Here is a 19,818-nt window from a genome sequence, read left to right on the forward strand (position 1 = left end):
AGGTCTCAATGCTTCTTCTCATCTGGGCTGTAAGCTCATCTGGGCCTGAGCAGAGGGGGGCATCCCCTGGGGGGTCGGATCTCAGTACCCTGGGGAGGGGCGGGGCTGAGTGGAGTGGGGAGGACCCAGGGAGGAGCGTCAGCAGAAGCACCAGGGTCCCCGAACTCACTGCAGGGAAGGGGGAGCCCTGAGGACAGGAGGGTATGTATGGGTGGGCGAGGGGGAGACCGCCCAGAAGACTGCAGCCACCCCGGGGATGAGGCACCCAGACCGCAGTCATGGCCTCTGAGGTGGCGGCAAAGGGGAACGGGGTTGGGGGGGGGGGAAGGTGCTCCTCTAACTGCAAGAGCCTGAGAGGGCACCAGGCCTGTGCAAAGTGGAGCAACTCAAGGTTTCCCTTCCACCACGCTACAGCGGGATCCCGCAGGAAGTATTTTTCGCCAGGGTAGAAGAAAACTAGAAGTCGGGTTCTCACCTGTGTCCAAGCCTCCTTCAAAAGGAGGGAGAAGGGAAAGAGGAAGGAAAGGTTCCCTCCCTCCCCCCTGCCTTCCTCCTCCCTGTCTCCCTCCCCCCTGCCTCCCTCCCCTGTCTCCTTCCCCCCTGCCTCCCTCCCCTGTCTCCCTCCTCCCTCCCCGTCTCCCTCTCCACTGCCTCCCTCCCCTGTCTCCCTCCTCCCTCCCCCCACCTCCCTCCTCCTTGCCTCCCTCCCTGTATCCCTCCCCCCTGCCTCCCTCCCCTGTCTCCCTCCTCCCTCCCCCCTGCCTCCCTCCCCCTGCCTCCCTCCTCTGTCTCCCTCCCCTGTCTCCCTCCTCCCTCCCCCGTCTCCCTCCTCCCTCCCCCTGTCTCCCTCCCCGTTTCCCTCCTCCCTCCCTCCTCCCTGCCTCCCTCCCCTGTCTCCCTCCCTCCTCTGTCTCCCTCCTCCCTGCCTCCCTCCCCTGTCTCCCTCCCTCCCCTGTCTCCCTCCCCTGTCTCCCTCCTCCCTCCCCCCTGCCTCCCTCCCCTGTTTCCCTCCTCCCTCCCTCCTCCCTGTCTCCCTGTCTCCCTCCCCTGTCTCCTTCCCTTCCTGCCCAAAATTCACTGAGCACCTGCCCTGTATAGCAAGCCCTGCTCAGGCTCTGGGAAAACAGTTCGAAACAAAACCATTTTGTAAGACAGAAGCCTCACGGGGTCTCTCAACCTCCCCAGGAGGTAGTATTTCCTCCTTGTTTGCCCTGCACAGGGTCCTCAGCTCCACCCTGCCCTGGTCAGAGGTTCTGGCATGATCCTGGGGCCTCTGGGACTTAAGATGCAATCCCTCCCAACAGTTAAGATGCACCGATGCCACACCTGACCCCGTGTTCTCACGACAGCGCAGCAGGATGCTTGAACAAGGAAGAAGCTAGGCCCAAGGACACAGGGTCAGGTCTAGACTCAGACCTGCCAGGCCCCAAGCCCATCCTTGATCTCCTCCCCACCCACCGCCACCCCACCCACCACCACTGCACCTCCAAACGGAAGGATGGGAGGAGCTCTTTGGGGGCCATGTTTGTAAACCCAAATCTTTCCATCCCATGTCATCTGACATAGGATGAGCTGTGTTTAGTAGCTCAGTCGCATCCAACTCTTTGTGACCCCGTGGACTGCAGCCTCCCAGGCTCCTCTGCCCATGGAATTCTCCAGACAAGAATACTGGAGTGGGTTGCCATGCCCTCCTCCAGGGGATCTTCCCAACCCAGGGATTGAACCCAGGGCTCCCACATGGCAGGCTGATTCTTTACCATCTGAACCACCAGGGAAGTCTGAGCTAGGATGAGAGTGACCTCAAATCCAATTAGGATCATCCCACAAAAGGATGCCTTCTGGGTTCTCGGAGCTCTTGGCCGTCAAGAACTTGCCTTCTTGCCTCCAAGCCGTAAGTTACTCATCTTCTAGGAGTCTGCTTTCACCTGTGACATAGGGGTGATGACAGGGTCTCCCTCACAGGGCTGGGCTGGGTTCGGTGAAGTCGCACAGAAGCACACCAGCACTGGCAGGAGTGCTCCGTGTGACATAGGGGTGATGACAGGGTCTCCCTCACAGGGCTGGGCTGGGCTCGGGGAAGTCGCACAGAAGCACACCAGCACTGGCAGGAGTGCTCGGGGACCGTGAGTGTCTCACCGTCATCAGAGCCAACTCTCACATCCTTTTGACTCACACCCACCAGCCTCACGGTCCACGTCCTGCACATGGGAAAACGGAGGCAGGGAGCCAAGCAAGGCCCGCCAGACTCTTCCCCTTTTGCAGGCTGGACCAAGGAGCCTCTTGGTATAATGCCTTGGGCAGAGTGGTGGGGCCCAGAGTCCTCCTCAGGATCACAGGGAAGCCACCCACCTTTCTTGATGCCTCGAACCCAGGCCTGGAATAGCACAGAACAACCCCAGGGCCTCTGAAATCAACTAGTCCCAGGCAGGGGTTTTCAGATGGGAGACCAAGGCCCTGAATAGAGATCTGTGCAATAGAACGGGGGGCATCCTTCTCTCCTCTGCCCTTCTGTGAGCTCCCTCCTCGCAGTGGGTCGGGGAGCTGTCCCAGAACAGTGCTCGGGTACGAGCCAGACATCTACCCATGAGGCTGAGTGGTGGGGATGCAGACAGGGCCAGGGAGACTCCTGGATATCAGTGCTCAGGTGCTGAGTCGTGTCCGACTCTTTCGGCCCCATGACAGTAGCCCACCAGGCTCCTCTGTCCATGGGATTCCCCGGGCAAGAATCCTGGAGTGGGTTGCCATTTCCTTCTCCTGGGGATCTTCCTGACTCAGGGGTCGAACCCGGCTTTCCTGCATTGAGGGCAAATTCTTCACTGTCTGAACCACCAGGGAAGCCCCTGGATATCAGGGAGGCCCACAAACTCAGAAAGGACCCAACGTTTCCTTTCTCACTCTGAAACCTGATCAGAATACCCCCCAGCCCCCAACTGCCACCACCAGTCAAAATACCTTAATCATCTGCAAGATGAAATGAGAAGGCAGCATCCCTTAGTCCTTAGCGGAGACTGTGCCACCTTGCAGGATAACCCTGCAGGCCTATCACCTCTCTGCAGCCTCACATTTCCTCCCACAGAGGCAGGACTGGCCCACACAGCCCCCGTTTCGCAAACGAAGAAATAAACTAGAGAGATAAGCAGACCGTTTCAAAAACACAGGCAATTTCCAGGGAAGAGCCAACATATGAACCGAGAGCTCTTGATCTCCACAGAAGCCATGGAGGGGGGAAAGGAGAAAGCAGAGAAGAAGCTCCGGACTTTTCAGCCACCAGAGGAGATCCAGGTGGTCTGTGGCATCTCTGAGCCCTCCCCTTCCTGGGTAAAGCTCCACCCACCCGGCAGTGGCGTGAGTTTTGCTGCCCTTCTCCGCCCAGCCGGAGTTGGGGCTTTGTCTCTCCAGTACCAACCCATGAACTGCAGTGAGCCAAGCTACTAGTCTGTCTCCCCATCCCGACCTGAAGGCAGAGGCTGTGTCCAGAGCTTCACAGCATCCCCCGGGAGGCCTGGCACAGGGTCAGGCAAAGTTTGGTGAAGAACTGGAGTTAGACATTTCGGTCCCTTCTCTGTGAACACTGGGCATTTGGGCCAGGAGGCGTCTGGCGTCTCTGCCAACACTGGGCGGGACACCCATCAAGACACCAGGACCCATCATGTTGGACGGTTGACTTCCAGGCTTCTGGACTCAACCGAGGTCCCCGACCTGGCAGGTGGTCAGCCTCAGAAGAGGAAGTAGGTGGCCTCGGCTAATGCCCTTGGGCTCTCACTTCCGGGTTTCCACACACGTAGGAAACAAAATCTGGGTTAGGGAGCTCGGCAGGGAGCAGGAGTCCCCGCCCCGCTGGGTCACATTTGGAGATGAGTTCCTGCGATCCCATCAGGTGCTCTGCTGTTGCCCTGGCAACCCCAGGAGCCCCGGGTGGAGCCCGTCTAATTTCTGAAGGAGAGGGAAAGGGCCAGCATCTACTGTGCACGAGACACAGAGCGTGCGGCTAACGGGATGGATTACGGTGGACGCAGACGGTGGGCGAGGGGACAGAGGAAGCCCCCAACTCCTTCTTCCTTCTCCACCCTCTGCAGTCCTTCCTTCCTTCCCACTGACTTGCCTGAGGGGTTCCATTCCTCTTCAGGGCTCAGTCTGTTGTTTAGCAGCCAAGTCGTGTCCGACTCTTCTGTAGCCTGCCTCTGTCCGTGGGATCTTCCCAGGCAAGAATACTGGAGGGGGTGCCATTTCCTTCTCCAGGGGGGTCTTCCTGACCCAGGGATCGAGCCGATGTCTCCTGCATCAGCAGGTGGGTTCTTTACCACTGAGCCACCAGAGAAGCCCAGGCCTCCGTTGGCCAAATAAGATCTGCAACGCTCATACAGATGGTGCTAGGGCTGGTTTCTCTTCTGCAGTCCTGAGGAAACGCTCAAGAGCTGGAGGTGGGAGAAGGCCCCACTGCGGTGTGGGTGGGCTGGGTGAGAGCTCTAGGAAGCCGCTGGGGGTCGCTCCACCCTCAAGGGCCCCAGGGAGACTCTGCTGGCCACTCAGTGAGTCAGCCTCCCTGGGGAGCCACGACCAGCAACAGGGAAGGCCACAGGCCGTGAAGCACAGGCTCTCTGTCACCGCCTCCTGGCCCGAGGCTCTGGTGGTTGCACTGACCACAAGCATGGTCCCTTCCCTGGGCAGGGGGCGGTGGGGGGGCGCACAGGATCCCACGCAGGTGCCCATTCTGACCTGCACGCCGCTGACTATACTGGGTGCATCCTTGCAAGTGCTCGGGGGCACACAAGGCTTCCATATAGGCGTGCACATGAACTGGTATGCACTCACGGTCCCCGGACTCACCCTGGGAGAGCAGGTCCAGGACAGGTGAGTGTAAGCTGGGGATACCGCCCCACGGCCACGGGGGACTCACGCTCACACCCACTGCCAGGCCTCCGCCCGAACCAGTAAAGGTACTGGGATGTGCTCACAGCTTCCTCCCGGATGAAAGAAAAGTGAGGAGGGTGAGGAGGGCAGGGAAACCGGGTGGGGCAGGAGGGGGAGAGTCCAAATTGGTACCAGCACAGTAACCCCTAGAGGGCCTCTGGAAATTGTCCAAACTCCTGGATTTTGGATTTCGTAGAAATAAAATCTGGACCCAGAAGGGGAAGGGGACCCAATGCCATGCAGGGAGTAATGAACACCGTGGTGGAGGCCCGCCGCCATCTCAACCTGGACTGTGCGCCCTGCCCTGCACGTGTGCCCAGCTGGACCTGAGCACCCGCCCCAAACCTTCCATAGCCTCTCCATCTTCTCTGCCATAGCCCTGCCCTCAGACAGCTCAGACGACCTGCTGCTCTGCCCCGACCCGGACCCCGGCAGTCCATATTTGAGTGCTTGGGGCTGATGCCCAGGTTCCCGAACCCCTAGTTTGGAAGGAAATCCGCTCCAGGACAATCTGCTTTAAGAATCCGATGAAATGCGCACCGGCTCCTCTCTAAAACGCACAACTGCAATGCGCTCGCGCCCAGCAGCCCCAATTCTGTGGTTCCCAGTGCACGACCGACCCACGACCAACCCAGGTGTGGTCGTGGGGAAAACCAGGTAGTTGGCAGATGGTGGCGCCTCTGTCAGCGACCCTTCATGCGGGAGGGCTATGATATCTCCCTGTAACCCTCCTCTCACACGCCGTGGTGACCCTGCTAGCTGCCCCTGGAGCCGGATTCCAAAATCGCCCGCTCCCCAGTACCCAGCCTTTCGTAGCTCCGAGCCTCCTCTTTCCACATCTCTTTTCCTCTCCGCCAAGCCTCAACTCCCCTTCCACGGCTCCCTCTCTTCCTTGGCGCTGCTGGTCGGGGGTGGGATGGGGCAGAGAAGCGAGTCTTGGCTAAGGCGGCAGAATATTCCAGGGAGGCGCAGGGTGCACGGCCACTGGTGTGCTGGGGTCTCGCGACCCCTCGGTGGACACACTGAGTCAGCTTTCCTGGAGAGAAGCCGTCCAGGCAGCCCGCGGCCACCCCGGGGAATGGAGGTGGGGGTGTCACCGCCCATCTGTAGGCGAGAGAAGAGGGCACAGGCTGCACCTCTGGGTGGGAGGCCCCTGGGGGACCACCAGGAACTCGGATCTCTGAGAAGCACCAGCTTATGGCTGGAAGGCTTGTTGGCCAGACAGAAGTGTTTCTCTAAAAAGGCCCTGTTTTGAAGGAAGGCCTTCTTCTCAACTGTCTAGTCTGGACCAGCCGTTGGCCAGTGGCACCCACAGCCCAACACCAAGGGGTGGGGGCAGGGGGAGGAGGGTGCCTTTCACTCTAAATTCGCTGGGTGGTATCATCCCGCCGCTGAGTACCCCCTGTCTGGGTTTTCGAATCTGATGACCTGCCTTGTAACCGCAATACCTCCTGGGGAACCGGGTAGCGGGGGCGAGCATGTGGCCAGGAGGCACCTGGGAAGCTGGGTCCAGATACAGGACCAGGCTCCCACCGCCAGTGCCTAGGTCCTTCGGTTTCCTGGTGGGGAGCGGGGGGTACCTGAGGACTCGGAGGCTGCCTCGGCCAGGCATTCTCCCAGATCGGCTGCACCAAATCCCCTTTCCCGGCCGAGAAAGGCGCACCCGCTGCAGCTCGGTCTTCGCGGCTCTCCACCCCAAGCCCTCGGAGCGGCTGCGAATCCCGGCAGTTTTCCTATCCTCTCTCTGCCCGCCGCTTCGGGCACCCTGGACTCAGAGGTGAACGGAAAAGTCCAAACCGCAGACAAACGCCGGGACCCCTCCCTCCTTCCCCCAGCCCCCGTAGACGAAGGCCGTTATATTTCCATTTTATATTTCAATTTGTCACCCAAACAAAGCTGCACGCAGATTTGCGGGAAGAGAGAAAAGGGCTGAGACCAAGGGAATAAGGTATGGCGTCGGGAAAACGTGCGCGCAGCTGCTTTCCGAAACGAAAGTTCTCACGGAGCATGGCGAAATTTTACCTTTGGTACTTTTAACTTGCTCTCCTGCTGTGGCCCCCTCTGCGGCGCACAAAACTCGGGGCTTCAGCTGCTCCGGGAGAGCCTCTCGAGGCAAGGTTCCTGGGGCAGCCGGCCGTTCCCTTAGAAGAGTGAGGACCGCGCAAATGCCCGACAGGCAAGGTTATTCTCTCAAGAAACTCCACTATCGGGAGGGGGCAGGTTCTCTGGCTCCTACGAAGCCTCTTCTGAAATTTCCTTGAGACAACTGAAAAAAAATCCCCCACCCTAGTTTTCGTTTAGGGATACAATATATAAATAGTCCGTATCTCCATCCACGTGGTAGTTATACCGTGAGCATGTAATTCACAATTCTTCCAAAGTTTCACTCACCGGGTGCTTCACTGTATATAAATTATAATAAAGACACATCGACTGTTTTAAAATAATAGGAGACCTTTAATCCGGGCCTCCTGTTTTTCTGTTTAAGATGGTATGTGTTTAGGCTGAACTGTTCGAGCAGGCTGACGGCTATAGAAATTAACAAAGTGAAAAATTAAAAGCATCTTTCTTCCTCTCCTCCCCACCCGCGATTGACCGGGGATCCTGGACGTCACAGCTCCTACGCTTGAGTTTTCCCTTCCTCATCCCACAATCATCCAAGGGTTCTTAAGGCTCATGGACGCCCCTCAGTTTCTCCCTGTCTTTTTGGGGATCCCTCTTACACAAAGCACACCCCGGTTCTTTGGCTTAATTTGACTGTGGCCCACGTGGAGTTTACACATTTCGTGGTGTGTGGATCGTGTCGGCGGGGGGGGGGGGGGGGAGGAATAAACATCTCTAGCATTCAGTCATGCGTCTAATTCGACAAATCAAGGCCAGCCCCTCGGTGGCGCCCCAGGGGTCTCCGGCCGGGCCCAGGTCTCCGAAGACCTCTGAGCTGAGAGCGCTGCTTTCGCAGGCGCCGGGATGGGAAGGTAGCAATCGGCAAGCAACGAAAACCTGCGTGCAACGAATCGAAAGCGAAAGAGCGGAGGTAGCAAGGCTGCTTTCGGAAGCGTCCCGGGCGCCTGGCCGAGGCCTGGGGTGCCGAGCGCGGCTTGGGCAGTTGGCCCCCGTGGCGAGCGAGATGCCAGGGTCCCGACTTCTGCGGGGATGAGGCTCTTCGAGCAGCTGAAAAACATCGGGTCTCCAACCTGGCGGGTCTCCTGGGGCTCAAGCGGCCAAGGATGGGCCAGGACGGGCAGGGACTTTGGAAGGGCGAAGCGTGGCCCCAGGGAACCTGGTGGGGTTGGGATTGCAGTAGGCAGGATATGGTGGGGCTCTTGCATAAAATCGCGAATGCATCTGCCTGAAGGGAACCGTGGAGTCACCTTGTTCGTGACCCTTTCCATACAGACGGGGAAGCAACGGAGGTGCAGTTAGGGGTAGGGACTTCTGCTGCCTGGATACGTGTCTCCCCTCCGAGTTCCACATCTCCAAGTGGCCCTCCCACTGGAGACTGCAGGCGGCAGGAATGCCCCAGGCTCCCTGCCATGGCCCCAGTGCAGCCCCCAGGCCCACACCTCTCCGGTCAAGGAGTGCTTGGATCCAAGAACTGGCTCCCAGAGGAGGAGACCTCACACCCTCACTTTTGCTCTGAGCAGTTACGCAGTTACGAAGATGGCCCCTGGACCCCGGACCAACAGAGCTGGAAAGGTGGTTGCCAGGTCGAAGCTCCACTGGGTGGGGGCCTGAGCCACAGTCAGCCTAGCACCAAAGCTGAGTCTGCCTCTGCCTTTCCTCAAGCTCCCAGGAACCTCCGAGGCTTTTTCCCTCCTACTCACTCACTTTCCCCCTTTGGGGTACACACTCTCACGAATGTAGGGAGAGAACCATATCGGTGTGTGTGTGCTTCAGAGTCCCTGCGTGCTGCAAGCTCCAAAGGTCCTCTGCCTAACCGCCTCTGTGGGCGTCAAAACCTTACCTCTTGGTGCCTCGGTTTCCTCCTTTAGGGCCTAAGGTACCTTTTTTTTTTTTTTTCCTACAAGTCAGAAATCTCCTCCTGGCTAGAGAGACAGCAGCTGCTGAGAGAAGGAAACGAATAAGCAGAGCTGTCCGTAGTTTGTGGCCGTGCCCTGAGCGGTGCCTCCATCTTGGACAGCAGGGCAGGGGAGTCCTGTTGGTGTTTCCAAGCTGCTTTTGTCCCAACCTGCGGCTTTGGGTTTTTACCAGCACAGGGTCAGCGCCTGCCCTGTCCTCACAACTGGGTGCTTACAGGTTCCCAACTCAGCACAGAGGCCGAGGGAAGAAACGTCGAGGGGGCAAGCTGGACTCTGCCGTCTCTCTGGGCTGGTGGGGGGCGGGGGGGGGGCAGACATTTACTACCCAGTGAGGCCTGGCCGTCATCTCCCTGGGATGCGGGCTTTAGAGAAGTTCCTCACTTGCAGGTCACAGTGCAGGGAGCCCCCGGCCACTGCCCATCGAGGTGCATTGCGGAGACTGGCAGTGGGGGCCCAGCAGGGCTCAGAGGCGGTGCTCAGAAGGGTCTCGCACTTTCCCTCTTTCCCTCCGAAGCTGAAAACATTTCCAAATGAGACATTGGGAGCCACGTAGGATCTCTCCTTGCCTACTTTCTCAGACGCCTTGCTGGGGAATTTCTCTAAAACATGAAAAACCAGTGCAGAGGGAGAGAAAACTGTCCATGGGACGTTCTGTCTGGGATTTGCCCACACCTAACGTTCCCAAAAGACAGGAGCCAGGAGGGGCCTGGGGGAGGAGGAAGCCTGAGCCCAGGCAGTTGGGGGAGGCGCAGGCCGGGCGTGTGGACAGCCTGAGAGCCCCTCGCTGCCTGAGTGTGGAAGGAGCATCTGTGCGGAGCTGTGGCTGCGATCCACACCGCCTGAGCTCCTCGTTCCCACAGGAAGGTGGAGAGGCAGGGAGAGGAAGCGGGAGAGCCCCGGAGCTCTCAACCTGCTCGTCTGTCCTCCGGGTTTGAGAGCGTGCGGCTCTGTGCGAGGCCCCACGAGTGTACCAGGCATGTGTGTGAGCCCTCTGCTCCTAAGGAAGAGGCTGTGTGTGTATGTGTGTGTGAGGCTGTGTAGAATCCAAGTGTAGACAAGAGTACGACCCTGTGAATGGTGGTGCGTGTCAATAACCACATGGTGGACTCCTTCTGAGCCTGTGGGGAGCCAGTTCCAGGCTGAGTGTAAAAAAAAAAGCATCCTCAGAGGTTGTTTCCTAAGGTTATTCCAGTCGCCAAGGCCTCAACCACGTCTCACCTCTGCCCTCGGGGCCTGGTGTTTCTCCATCCCACCAGGATCAGTGCAGCCAAAACCACTGTCCAGTCAGAACCAGCCCATTTCCAGGGCCCTATGTGAAGGCCGTGGCCCAAGGGGGAGCGTGTGAACCCAGCGCTCCTGGCCCAGAGAGTCTCCCATCTGTCTCAGTTTCTCCTCCTGCCAGATTGGGCTCAGCAGTGCCGATCCTGTAGCAGCGAAGATTCTGGCCGCAGGCCGCCCTTGAGAAGCCCTCTCCTCCTCTATGGGCGCGGCGCTCCGGAGCCCAGGCCTGCGTCCCGTGGCCGCGTTCAAGGGGGCTTGGAGGTCATTTAGGCCTCGAGTTCCCGTTGGGCCCAAATTAGGACCCAGAACCTTCCCTCTTGCCCAGCACCGCGCCGCCTGGAACTCTGTGGCTTCCTGTTTTCCCAGCCGCTCGGTCCTAAAGCGTGGTTTGGAGGCCGACAGCCTCCCGGGATCGCCCAAGGCGAAGCGCTTGGGAACTCTGTTTCGCCCGCCTCGCCTGCGGCGAGCCACCCCGATTCGGGTCATCCGCGGCCTTGGGCGTCTTCGAACCCGCGCCCGGCTGGCTCCCCTGCGCCACCGCATCCCCGGCGCGCCGCGCCGGCCGCGCTTCAGGCTCCCGGCCGGGCTCCGCACCTGCGATGCTCCCACCTGCAGCGCCGCCCAACGAGCCTTCTAGCCGGCCGGGAGCCAGGCCTCCGCGGCCCGGGAACCCGGAGCCCAAGCGTTGCCCTGCGACTGTTTCCCGCCGCACGCCCGGAGCCGGTGCTGCGAAGCATCCGCTTCGAAGCCGGCCCTTCAGGCAGCGCAAAGCAAGTGGTTTGCGGGAACGGCGAAAAGGAGGAGGAACGGACTCCGGGTTGAGTTTTAACAGCCAACGCTCCGTGCCCTTGGCCGAAGGATCCCAAGGGGGCTGGACGGATTACCCCGGTCCCCTCGGAGCGGTCGATCCCAATTTTCCGACCCAAAGTCACAAACCGTTCGGCCCCGCGCCTCCCCAGCCCGCCAACTCTCGCCTCCCGCAAGTTGATCGCGTTTCGAAGGTCCCGGAGCCCTGGGTCCAGGGGTCCCCAGCCCCGAGGGGTTCGCACGTGCACTCACCGTAGCAGGGGACCTGCAAGGCCGCGTTGTGGCCGCCGCCGCCTTCCTGGAGTTTGAGGCTGCCGTCCGGGGGCGTCTTGCAGGCGCCTCGTTGCAAGTAGAGATGAGGCTGAGGCGCGGGCGGCTGCGGCTGCGGGGCGGGCGGCTGCGGCTGGAACTTGTTGAAGGAGCCCCGCGCCCCGGCGCCACTCTCCAGAGGTGCCGCAGGGTCCTGCTGCCCCGCGCCGTAGCGGGCCCGGCTCTTGGCGTCCCCGAATCCCTGTCCTTTGGCGGCGGCCGACAGGAAAGTTGTGCTGAACTTATCACCGCCGGGGTATGCCCTAAAAGGCGACGAGCCCTCCCGGCTCTGCGACACCGGGCTGTAGTAGGCGTCCATGGCAGCAGCCGGCGACTCGCAGTAAGAGACGCAAGTCTCAGCATTCATGCCTGGCCGGCGCGGGCGACGGGCTGGGGCATGAGCGAGAGCGCGAGGACGCCACCGCGCGCCTTGGCCGGGAGTTTGGAGAGGCCGGGAGGCGGTGGCTGTGCGCTCCGCGCCGGCCTGCTCGCTCCCCCTCCTCCCCTCCACGCCTCTCTCTCTGGCTCCTCGCCCCCTCCTTTCTCTCCCTTCTCCCTCCCCACAGCTGGCCCAGGGAAAGAACGGAGGACTGTAAAAAGATTCAGATGTTTCGGAAAGTTGACCAGATCTCCCAAACCCTCTTAAGGTTTTTGAACCGGAAAAAAAGAGTGCTTTTTTTTTTTTCCGACTCTTTCTTTTTCCCTTCCGTCTTTCTTTCCTCCTCTTTGCCTACTCCCTTCCTTTCTTTTAAGGAGATGCTACTAATTCGGTCGCCACTCGGAGGGGATTCTACACGGAGCCGCCCGAAGGCCTTTTCAAGTCAAGGCGGGGCCAGGGAGGTCTCTGGACTCGCCGGGCTCCCGAGGCTAGGTGGGTCCAAGCTTCGGCCTATGGGAGGGGGACATGCAAAACTTTAGTGATGGATTAAAAAAAAAAAAGAAAAGAAAAACAATCAAAAAATCTGACAGGGTTTGACATTTGGAGTCAGAGGGGCCGCTAGCTTATAGGTGCTGGCAAGTCGTTGGGGCACATCCCTGCGAATTTAGCGCGCAGCTGCGGTAAATGTAGCGCGCAGCTTTCCTGTCTTCCCAACTGGTGCCTTTTGCTCGGTTTCCAACCCCTTTTCCCTATGGTCGGTTCCTCCTTGAAATTAACACAGTCACACACGAACACACACGCGCGCTGCAGTCATCCTGCGCACGGTCACTTTCACGTCTTGTTAACTGTTTTCCTCCCCTTAAGGGCACGGGGTAGGGGTGCGGAGGAATCCATGTTCACCCAGACACTGGAGAACCAGCAGGCTGGGCCAGTTTCTGAAGCTTTAGAGCCAGAGCCGCTTCTTCCCCTCCCAGGAAAGAGACCCGTGTGCCTCTGGAAGGTCTGTGCCCAGCCCAGGAGATTTTCTGGCTGGGTTAAGGGCGCTTTGAGAGTGTGGAGTTGGGAGATCCGCGCCTCACCGCTGCGTAGTCACCTGCTCACTACCCAGGTGGGGGTGAGACAGTCTCTAATCTACGGCCTCACAGTTCCCACTAGAAAACGAATGGCATGGATTTGGCGGGTTGTGTGCGCCTCAGGGCCCTGGGACCGGCCAGAGCAAGGGAACAGGACTTTGCTACAGTGAGCCGCGTCCCTTCCACACTTCTAATCACTGATTGCGTGCTTGGTGTAAATCGTGGTCCCCAAATTTTCCGATGAGCAAACCGAGGCTCAGAGAGGTATGAGCCCTTGACTGAGGTCACACAGCTGGGAAGCAGCAGCGCCTGCCTTGAAACCCACGCTGAGTCTGGTCCCTCCGCCGATCTGGGATGACAGCGAAAACACGCAGAACGGAGGAAACGGATCTCTGACTGCAGAATGATTCGGGTTTGGAGGAGCCCAGTAAGAGCAGTCCTGGATAAACTGCAGAGAAAACGATAGAGGACATATCTCAAGGGAGGCTGGGAGTGGGGTGAAAGGTGAAGGGGCAAAATAAAATGGAGAGGGCCTGAGCGCCCTGAATCCAGGAATGTAGGTCAGAAGTCAATCTTCTGCACCTAAAAGGTCTCCCTAAGAAGAAATATCTGGGGGGAGGGCGTCATGCTTCTACCCCCAACCTTATCCTAGCTAATCCTCACCCCCACCCCTCTCCCTTGGTATCTTTGCTCCTTGCTCTGCCGCCGACTGCGCGATCCCACATCTGGTTTCCATCGCGGCTTACCTTGAAGTGCTCGTTAATAAAGATATTCTGCAAACCGTGGCCAGGGGTGCACAGGCCCGAACCCCTCCCCCACTGCCCATAGGGACCCGCACCTCTCTGGCTCACAGTCCTAAGCCAAATGAAGATCTCATATATACTGAGTCCTTGTGCCAGAAGCCACCCACAGGTTGCCTCTTGGGGCTACCCCAACAATCTGGCGATGCTGGTCGTCTCCTCATACCCATTTTCCAGATGGGTAGACTGAAACTCAAAGAAACCAACTAATTTTCCAAACTCAGTTAGCCAAAAGTGAGTGAGCCTGCCACCGTCCCAAATTCTCCTGTTCATTCCTAGTTTCTTTTAGTTCTTAGACTCTGCCAAGTTCCGGAATTCCCGTCTCATCCCTGTGCCTTTTGTCTTGCTAATAGCTTGGTGTTCAGCAAAGACTGTCTTCCTCCAGGGAGTCTTCCCATCTTTCCCAGTAGAGGCACATCCCTGTTTTGGACTTCGGGGTTGTCGGGTTGCCAGTTCAGTGTTCATCTCCACCTCACTAGTCCGAGGTTGCAAGAGGGTAGCTTCTGCGCTGCCTGGCGCCCCACAAATATTTACGGAATAAAATATTAGAGCCTGGGTTCCTTCCACTGCTCAGCGAGGCAGTTCCCAGCGTATTTGGTTTCCTCTAGCCAAGGACAACTGGCTGCTCGCCCTCCCCCTCTTCATGAATCAAGCGACAAAATTAAGAGTACACCGGCCTGTCCCTGGCCGCACAAGAACAGTGAGATCTCTCAAAGTCGGGGCCAGGCCTGTCTTGTTCACTGCAGGGCTTGGCACATCCTAGGTGCTCCTAAACTGCGCACTGAATGAATGAATGGAAACGCTGAGAGGTCCAGTCTGAGGCCTCAGAGGCGCATTTTCGCTGAGGCTTTCCAAGCTGAGAAGGCTACTCCGGTCCCCCGTGCCCGGAAACTGGCTACTGGAACCCAGATGATGTCTGCGATCTTTCTACTTCTCTGCCCTCATTTTCCAATTCCAGGAGTAGACACAAGGGGGAAACTAAGAGAAGTGAGATATATGGGGTGGGGAATGGTCACTAGACAGGTAAAATGGCAATTACCATATTCTCTCGTAACTTCTGAGCTGCTCTGACTCTCAACGCAAAAAGACAAAACCAAAAAGCAACCCTGCTGCCTTTCGGAAAGCTTTCTTTGAGTGCTGCCTCTTGCCAGCTACCCACCCCAAGATCTTATCACCAGTTTCATTACTGCTCCATTAATTAACCTTCTCCTGGCCACCCCTCCCCCCCAGCCCTCCAGGCACTGACTCAGGCGTCCTCAGTCAGAATCCCTCCTGGTGCTCCGAGGTCTTGGTCCTTGGAACCAGCAGGGGGGCCTTCTACCTTCTTACAAGGTACCTTAGAGGTGAACTCAGAGTGAGCGTGTGCCAGGGGGTGAGAATGTGCATGTGGGTGTGCCTGTGACCGGTGAGAACATTCTGGGCATGTTGTTTTCCCCGTGAAAACCTCCACAGACCGCTCACCCCACGCCCAGGTCCCTTCAAACATGTCTTTTCTAGGAGAATGATAAGTGTAGCTGGTTATCCCTGTGTGTGTTGAGGCATTTGTGGGTTGACCAGCCCCTGCTTCCCTACCTCCTTTCATCTCTCCATCCATCCATGCCTCTGCCACAGCTGAAAGTCAAGGCTCTCCCACCCGGTTCCCCCGCAAGGGTGCAGGGCATCTTTCTAGGCAGAAGCAAGGTGGATGACTCTGGTCTTTGCTCTCCCCTCGCGTTACTTCTTCCCCGGCTAAGGCTCCTCCGGCTTGCTGATTGTCTGCCATCACTGATGTGTCTGGCAGTGTCTCTACACTTCCGGTCACTTTAATGTACCAGGAATAATGGGTGCCGCCAGTCCCCAGCCCTGGCAGACACACCCCTTGGCTGCCCCTTCTTTCTCCCCGTGTCACTTTCCCACTTCACCCTCTCGGAAGCAACTTGCCCCTTCGATGGGCTCCACACACAGTCTGGGAAGGGGGAGTGGTGACAAAGTCTTCGTCAAGGCCAAGTGCTCAGTGTCACTCCTCCTGGAGGCCTTCCTTCACCACCCTAGCATCTGCCTGGTTACTTCCTCGATCGCCTCTTTTCTGACCTGACATTTTCTCCCACATTTATTAACCTACTTGCTTTATTGTCTGTCTTCCTACCAGAACAGGAGCCCATAGCTGCTCTCACCCCAGGAGGAAATACAGGGCTCGGCACACAGCACCACTCAGCACTCGATAAATATCTATTGAGCAAGTGACTAAATGAGTGAATGGACCAGTAAGTGGAAAGAACAGATGAAGAATACCGGAGGAGGAATGTCACAGTGGCTGCCCAGTCCCTGCGGCTCAGGGCTGGAGCTCTTGAGGCTGGGGTGTAGGACTGAGTTGGAGAAGCGGGAGGCATGGACTGGCAGACAGTCCTTTCTTTCAAAGGGGAGGAAGGATTCTGAGCTGCCCGCTTTGGTCTGAGCTCACTCCACCCCATCATGCACGGCACTGTCTCCACCTCCTACAGACAGTAGAGCTGGAGAGGGGAGCAGCCCTGCTTATCTGCTACTTGACTTCTCCTGACAGCGCCGCAAGTCTTGGCCCGCGGTGTGAGTAAAACCGGGAACCATACACACCTCACTGAGGCATGTACTACTTGGCTTGCCCTTGCCACTTTGTAAATGCCAGGAGGCAACAAAGATTGCTCCAAAGGTAGGGGCTGCTGAATAGACATTTTGGACATCTGCAGAGGGGGCGGGAAGAGTCAGGATATGAAGGGAGAAGACGAGGGATCTTACAAATCTTGGGCAGAAATGCTTCTACTCTGCAGACCCGGGCACGCAGACCTCACATTCCCAGCAGGACATAAATTAGCAACTGTGTTTTGGACAACTGTTAAAAGTCAGCTCTTGCACACTGAGATCTTTGCAGTCCTCGAAACGGCCCTGTGGTGGTACTATTATCCTCATTTTACAATGATTAAAAAAATATCGAAGCACAGAGAAGTGAAGCGATTGCTTACAGTCACACAGCAAAGCAGACGACTTGGGATTCGAACTCAGGTGACTTGATCTCAGAACCCACACTCTTAACCACTGCGCGTTCTCTGAGATCTCTGCGGCTACGCGGGTGGAAAGGTTCCCGAATCCTCTCGGCCTACCGGGCGCTCAGAGAAGCTCCCCCTTCGCCAGTGCCGCGGGCATAGGGGCGAGGGGCTGGGGGCGCTCGCCAGCCTCGGCCGCACGCGCGGCCCCTGGTCCTGTATCGGCCCGAGGTCCGCGCCAGCGTTCGCCACCGGCGTCCAGCCTTCCAGTGTCTGCGCGATCTCCCAGGAATGCAGACACCTAGTCACCTTCCTGGATTCGGCTCCAGCCCCCGCGCAGCCCCCGGGGCGGCCGCGCCCGCTGTGGGAAGGAGCCTGGAGGGAGGCACTCCCCACCAACGTTCTCCGCAGACGCCAAGGCCACACCGCGCGGGCGGGCGCGCCCCCGGCCGGTCCGCACCCTAGTGCGCCAGGCTGCCCGGGGCTAGAAGCGAGGGAAGACCTCGCAAGGGGCCACCGGGCTCCGAGAGCGCCGGGTGGCCTGCCCTTCCTCCTCGCCCACGGCCTCCATCTCTCACCCGGACGGTACCCCCAGTTTAGGTGCTTAGCGTTCACGGAGTTTGGCCCCTGTCCGGGTCTCTGGTGGCGACCGCCGGGGGATTCAGCGCGGGGAGAGGCCCCAGAAGGACCTCCTCTTCCCCATTCTCCGCTTTCTAAGGCCGGAGAGCGAGGGGCCAACAGGAGGTCTGCATTCAGGGACGTAGCTTCATTTGAATGCGAAAAACACTCACTCCCGAGATGCGGGCAAATGGGGCGTTCTAGTGGGTTCTAGACGCTCGCACACTGTTCGGTCGGGAGGGTCCATGAAGTCCAAAGCTGGAGGTATGAAGGTGAAATGACCAGCCCCGACGCCCCGCCCGCAGGAACGCATGCCTCCACCGCCCTTGCCCGGCCCCACGGTGCGTTTCTGGGACCTGCCTTCCCGGCCTCCGGGCGCCCTGGTGCTTCTCAGCGCGGGACTGGGGTTCCGGTCTGAAGGCGCGGTCCAGACGCGCAACGGAGCCTGGCTCCCGGCTCCCTGCTCCCCACTTATCCGCAGGGTCAGAGCAAAGAGCTCAGGGCAGGGAGAACTGAGAGGGCCACAGCTGGCGAAACTGGGGTCTGGTGAACCCCCCGAAAACCCGACTTGGCTGGAAAGCTCGTGAGGGGAGGCCTCGACATCGCCGGGCCGACGGCCTTAACCTTGGATCCGGAGAGGAAGTTGGAACCGGAAGTCCTCCTGCGGGGGTCCTTGCACCCCTTGCATATCGGTTACAGCCCAGAACACAGAACATTCACCCCGGCAGATAATTCCCAAACGTCATTAGCCAAAACCCCAGCCAGGTCTTGGGACTGAAGCCCCGTGTCCTCTCCTTGTCTTCTCCCCTGTCCCTTCTCTCCTGGAAACCATTCCTCTAGAATTTAAAAAAGGTCGGCGGGTGGGAAGGTGGAGGCCAGAACCCACCAGCTCCAGTATACAGGAGTCCTGAGGCGCCTCATGGGCAGAAATGAGGTCTCACTTCCTCGGGGTGCTTGCTGGGTGGAGAGGATCTGCCCTTCCCTCCTCAGCCTTAGTTCTAAGGAAGAAACTTCCTACCCATTTCCCCGCGGGGGAGATGGAGGCTTCAGCGATGGAGGGAAGGGAGTGTGGATGGCCAGAGGGACCTGAGAGCTTCCTCACACTGTGAGTCTGCATGTGCCTGTTTCTGGGGAGCGGGTTTAAAACTTTCAACAGTCTCAAAGGGGGTCCCCGATCCCCCCAGAGGGGTAAACCTCATCGATTTAAGCAGAACTGGTCGTCCCTTGGGACAAAACGGAGCTCATTCCAGAGTCCCTCAGCCCCCTCAGACCTGGACTTTACCCGCTTCCTCCCTGGGAACACTTTTCTGTCTGCAACAGGGAGGCCTCCGTGCCCACGCTGGGGCTGTTGAGCTGACAGCCTACAGGGTCTCTTACTGTAAGGGGTGGTCTTCCCTGGCTCAGAAAACTGACCTAGAGCCAGGGAGAGGGAGAGGTGAATGGGACAGGCTAGGCTTCTGATTCTCCCTCTCTCTCTCTGGGATCCTTGGGGTCAGCCCTGGGGGGCCCTTCCCCTGCGCCCTCCCTTCTCCACTCCTCTCCTGCCCACCAATCCCTACAGCCTGCTGGCACGTCACACCCTCTCAGGGCCCTGACCACACTCTGCTGCCCTCGCTGGGAAGGGGGGCGGAGCATGGCCCTTAGTTCCCTTTTCTCCTCTCCCACAACCCGAGAGTCCGTCTCCTCTAAGGTTCCGTTTGTCCCCTTGTCCCCTCCCTCAGCCCCAAGAATTCCTGGGCAGCCAGGGGCAGTTGTGTTGATTCCTGCAGTCCCCTCCCCCCACCCCAGTGCGGGTCTCATGGATGGTGGGAGGGGCTACGGGATTCCCTCTAGGACAGAGCTGGGCTCAGGAGCCGGTCTCTGGCAGGCCTCTGGGGCTGGGAAAACAGGGGGGAGTGGTTCAGAGAGGAGGCAGCATTAGTGATTCCATCAGTGGTCAAGAGGCCAGCTGTAGATTCAAGTTTGAATCCCATTTCTGGCACTCTTTGGCTGTGTAACATGGGCTATGCGACTTCGCTCACGGGTCTCAGTTTCCTTTCCTGTAAAGTGGGGATGCTAATAGCGCCGCCAAGATGAAATGAGATCATGCCCCCTTAAGGAGTTTTCTAGTATCAGCAATGCTAATCTCCTTTCCGCCTGGAACACTTTGCTCTTTTAAACTTCATAGCCCAGACTTAAGGAACCAGAAATGACCAGTTGGAGTTCCTGCCCTTGGACCATTGTGACAGCCAGTCATATTCATCTTTCAGACTACAGCTGCTCCCTGGTCAGGCTCTTTTAAAGCACCAGGAGGGAAAAAGCCAAAGGATTTTTCAGGCTCTGCCGTCCAGCCTTTCCTGATAGCTGCTGCAGGCAGGATGGAGGCTGTGCGTTGTGTTTTGGGGAGGGGGGTGCTGCACCCCAGCTCGGCCCCACCTCAGCGCTTTCAGCTGCAGCGCCTTAACCTCCCCTGCTTCCCTGTAAACTCATGACTGTCCTGTGGTGGAGGGTTTATGTCCCACTGCACACTTTGAGCAAGAGGTCAGGATGATCCTCGAATTCGGGGCTCCCGGCTCCCAGGCCTGGTATGTTTGTCCCAGTGTCCAGAGCGCATAGGGGCCTCAA

The 19,818-nt window shown here is 58.5% G+C and overlaps 1 protein-coding gene across 1 annotated transcript in view; it reads right to left on the bottom strand.

Annotated features, from left to right (window-relative positions):
- The window catches only part of ALX4 (ALX homeobox 4), a 49,993-nt gene extending 38,219 nt beyond the window's left edge, over positions 1-11,774 (bottom strand). The window contains exon 1 of the mRNA XM_055423884.2: positions 11,292-11,774. Coding sequence (XP_055279859.1) covers positions 11,292-11,715 — 424 coding nt within the window. The 5' untranslated portion in view covers positions 11,716-11,774. The remainder of the gene's footprint in view (positions 1-11,291) is intronic.
- Positions 11,775-19,818: the final 8,044 nt, after the last annotated feature.

This window comes from Moschus berezovskii, chromosome 14 (assembly GCF_049115385.1).
Source record: "Moschus berezovskii isolate FMDL1 chromosome 14, NW_MosBer_1.0, whole genome shotgun sequence".
NCBI lineage: Eukaryota > Metazoa > Chordata > Mammalia > Artiodactyla > Moschidae > Moschus > Moschus berezovskii.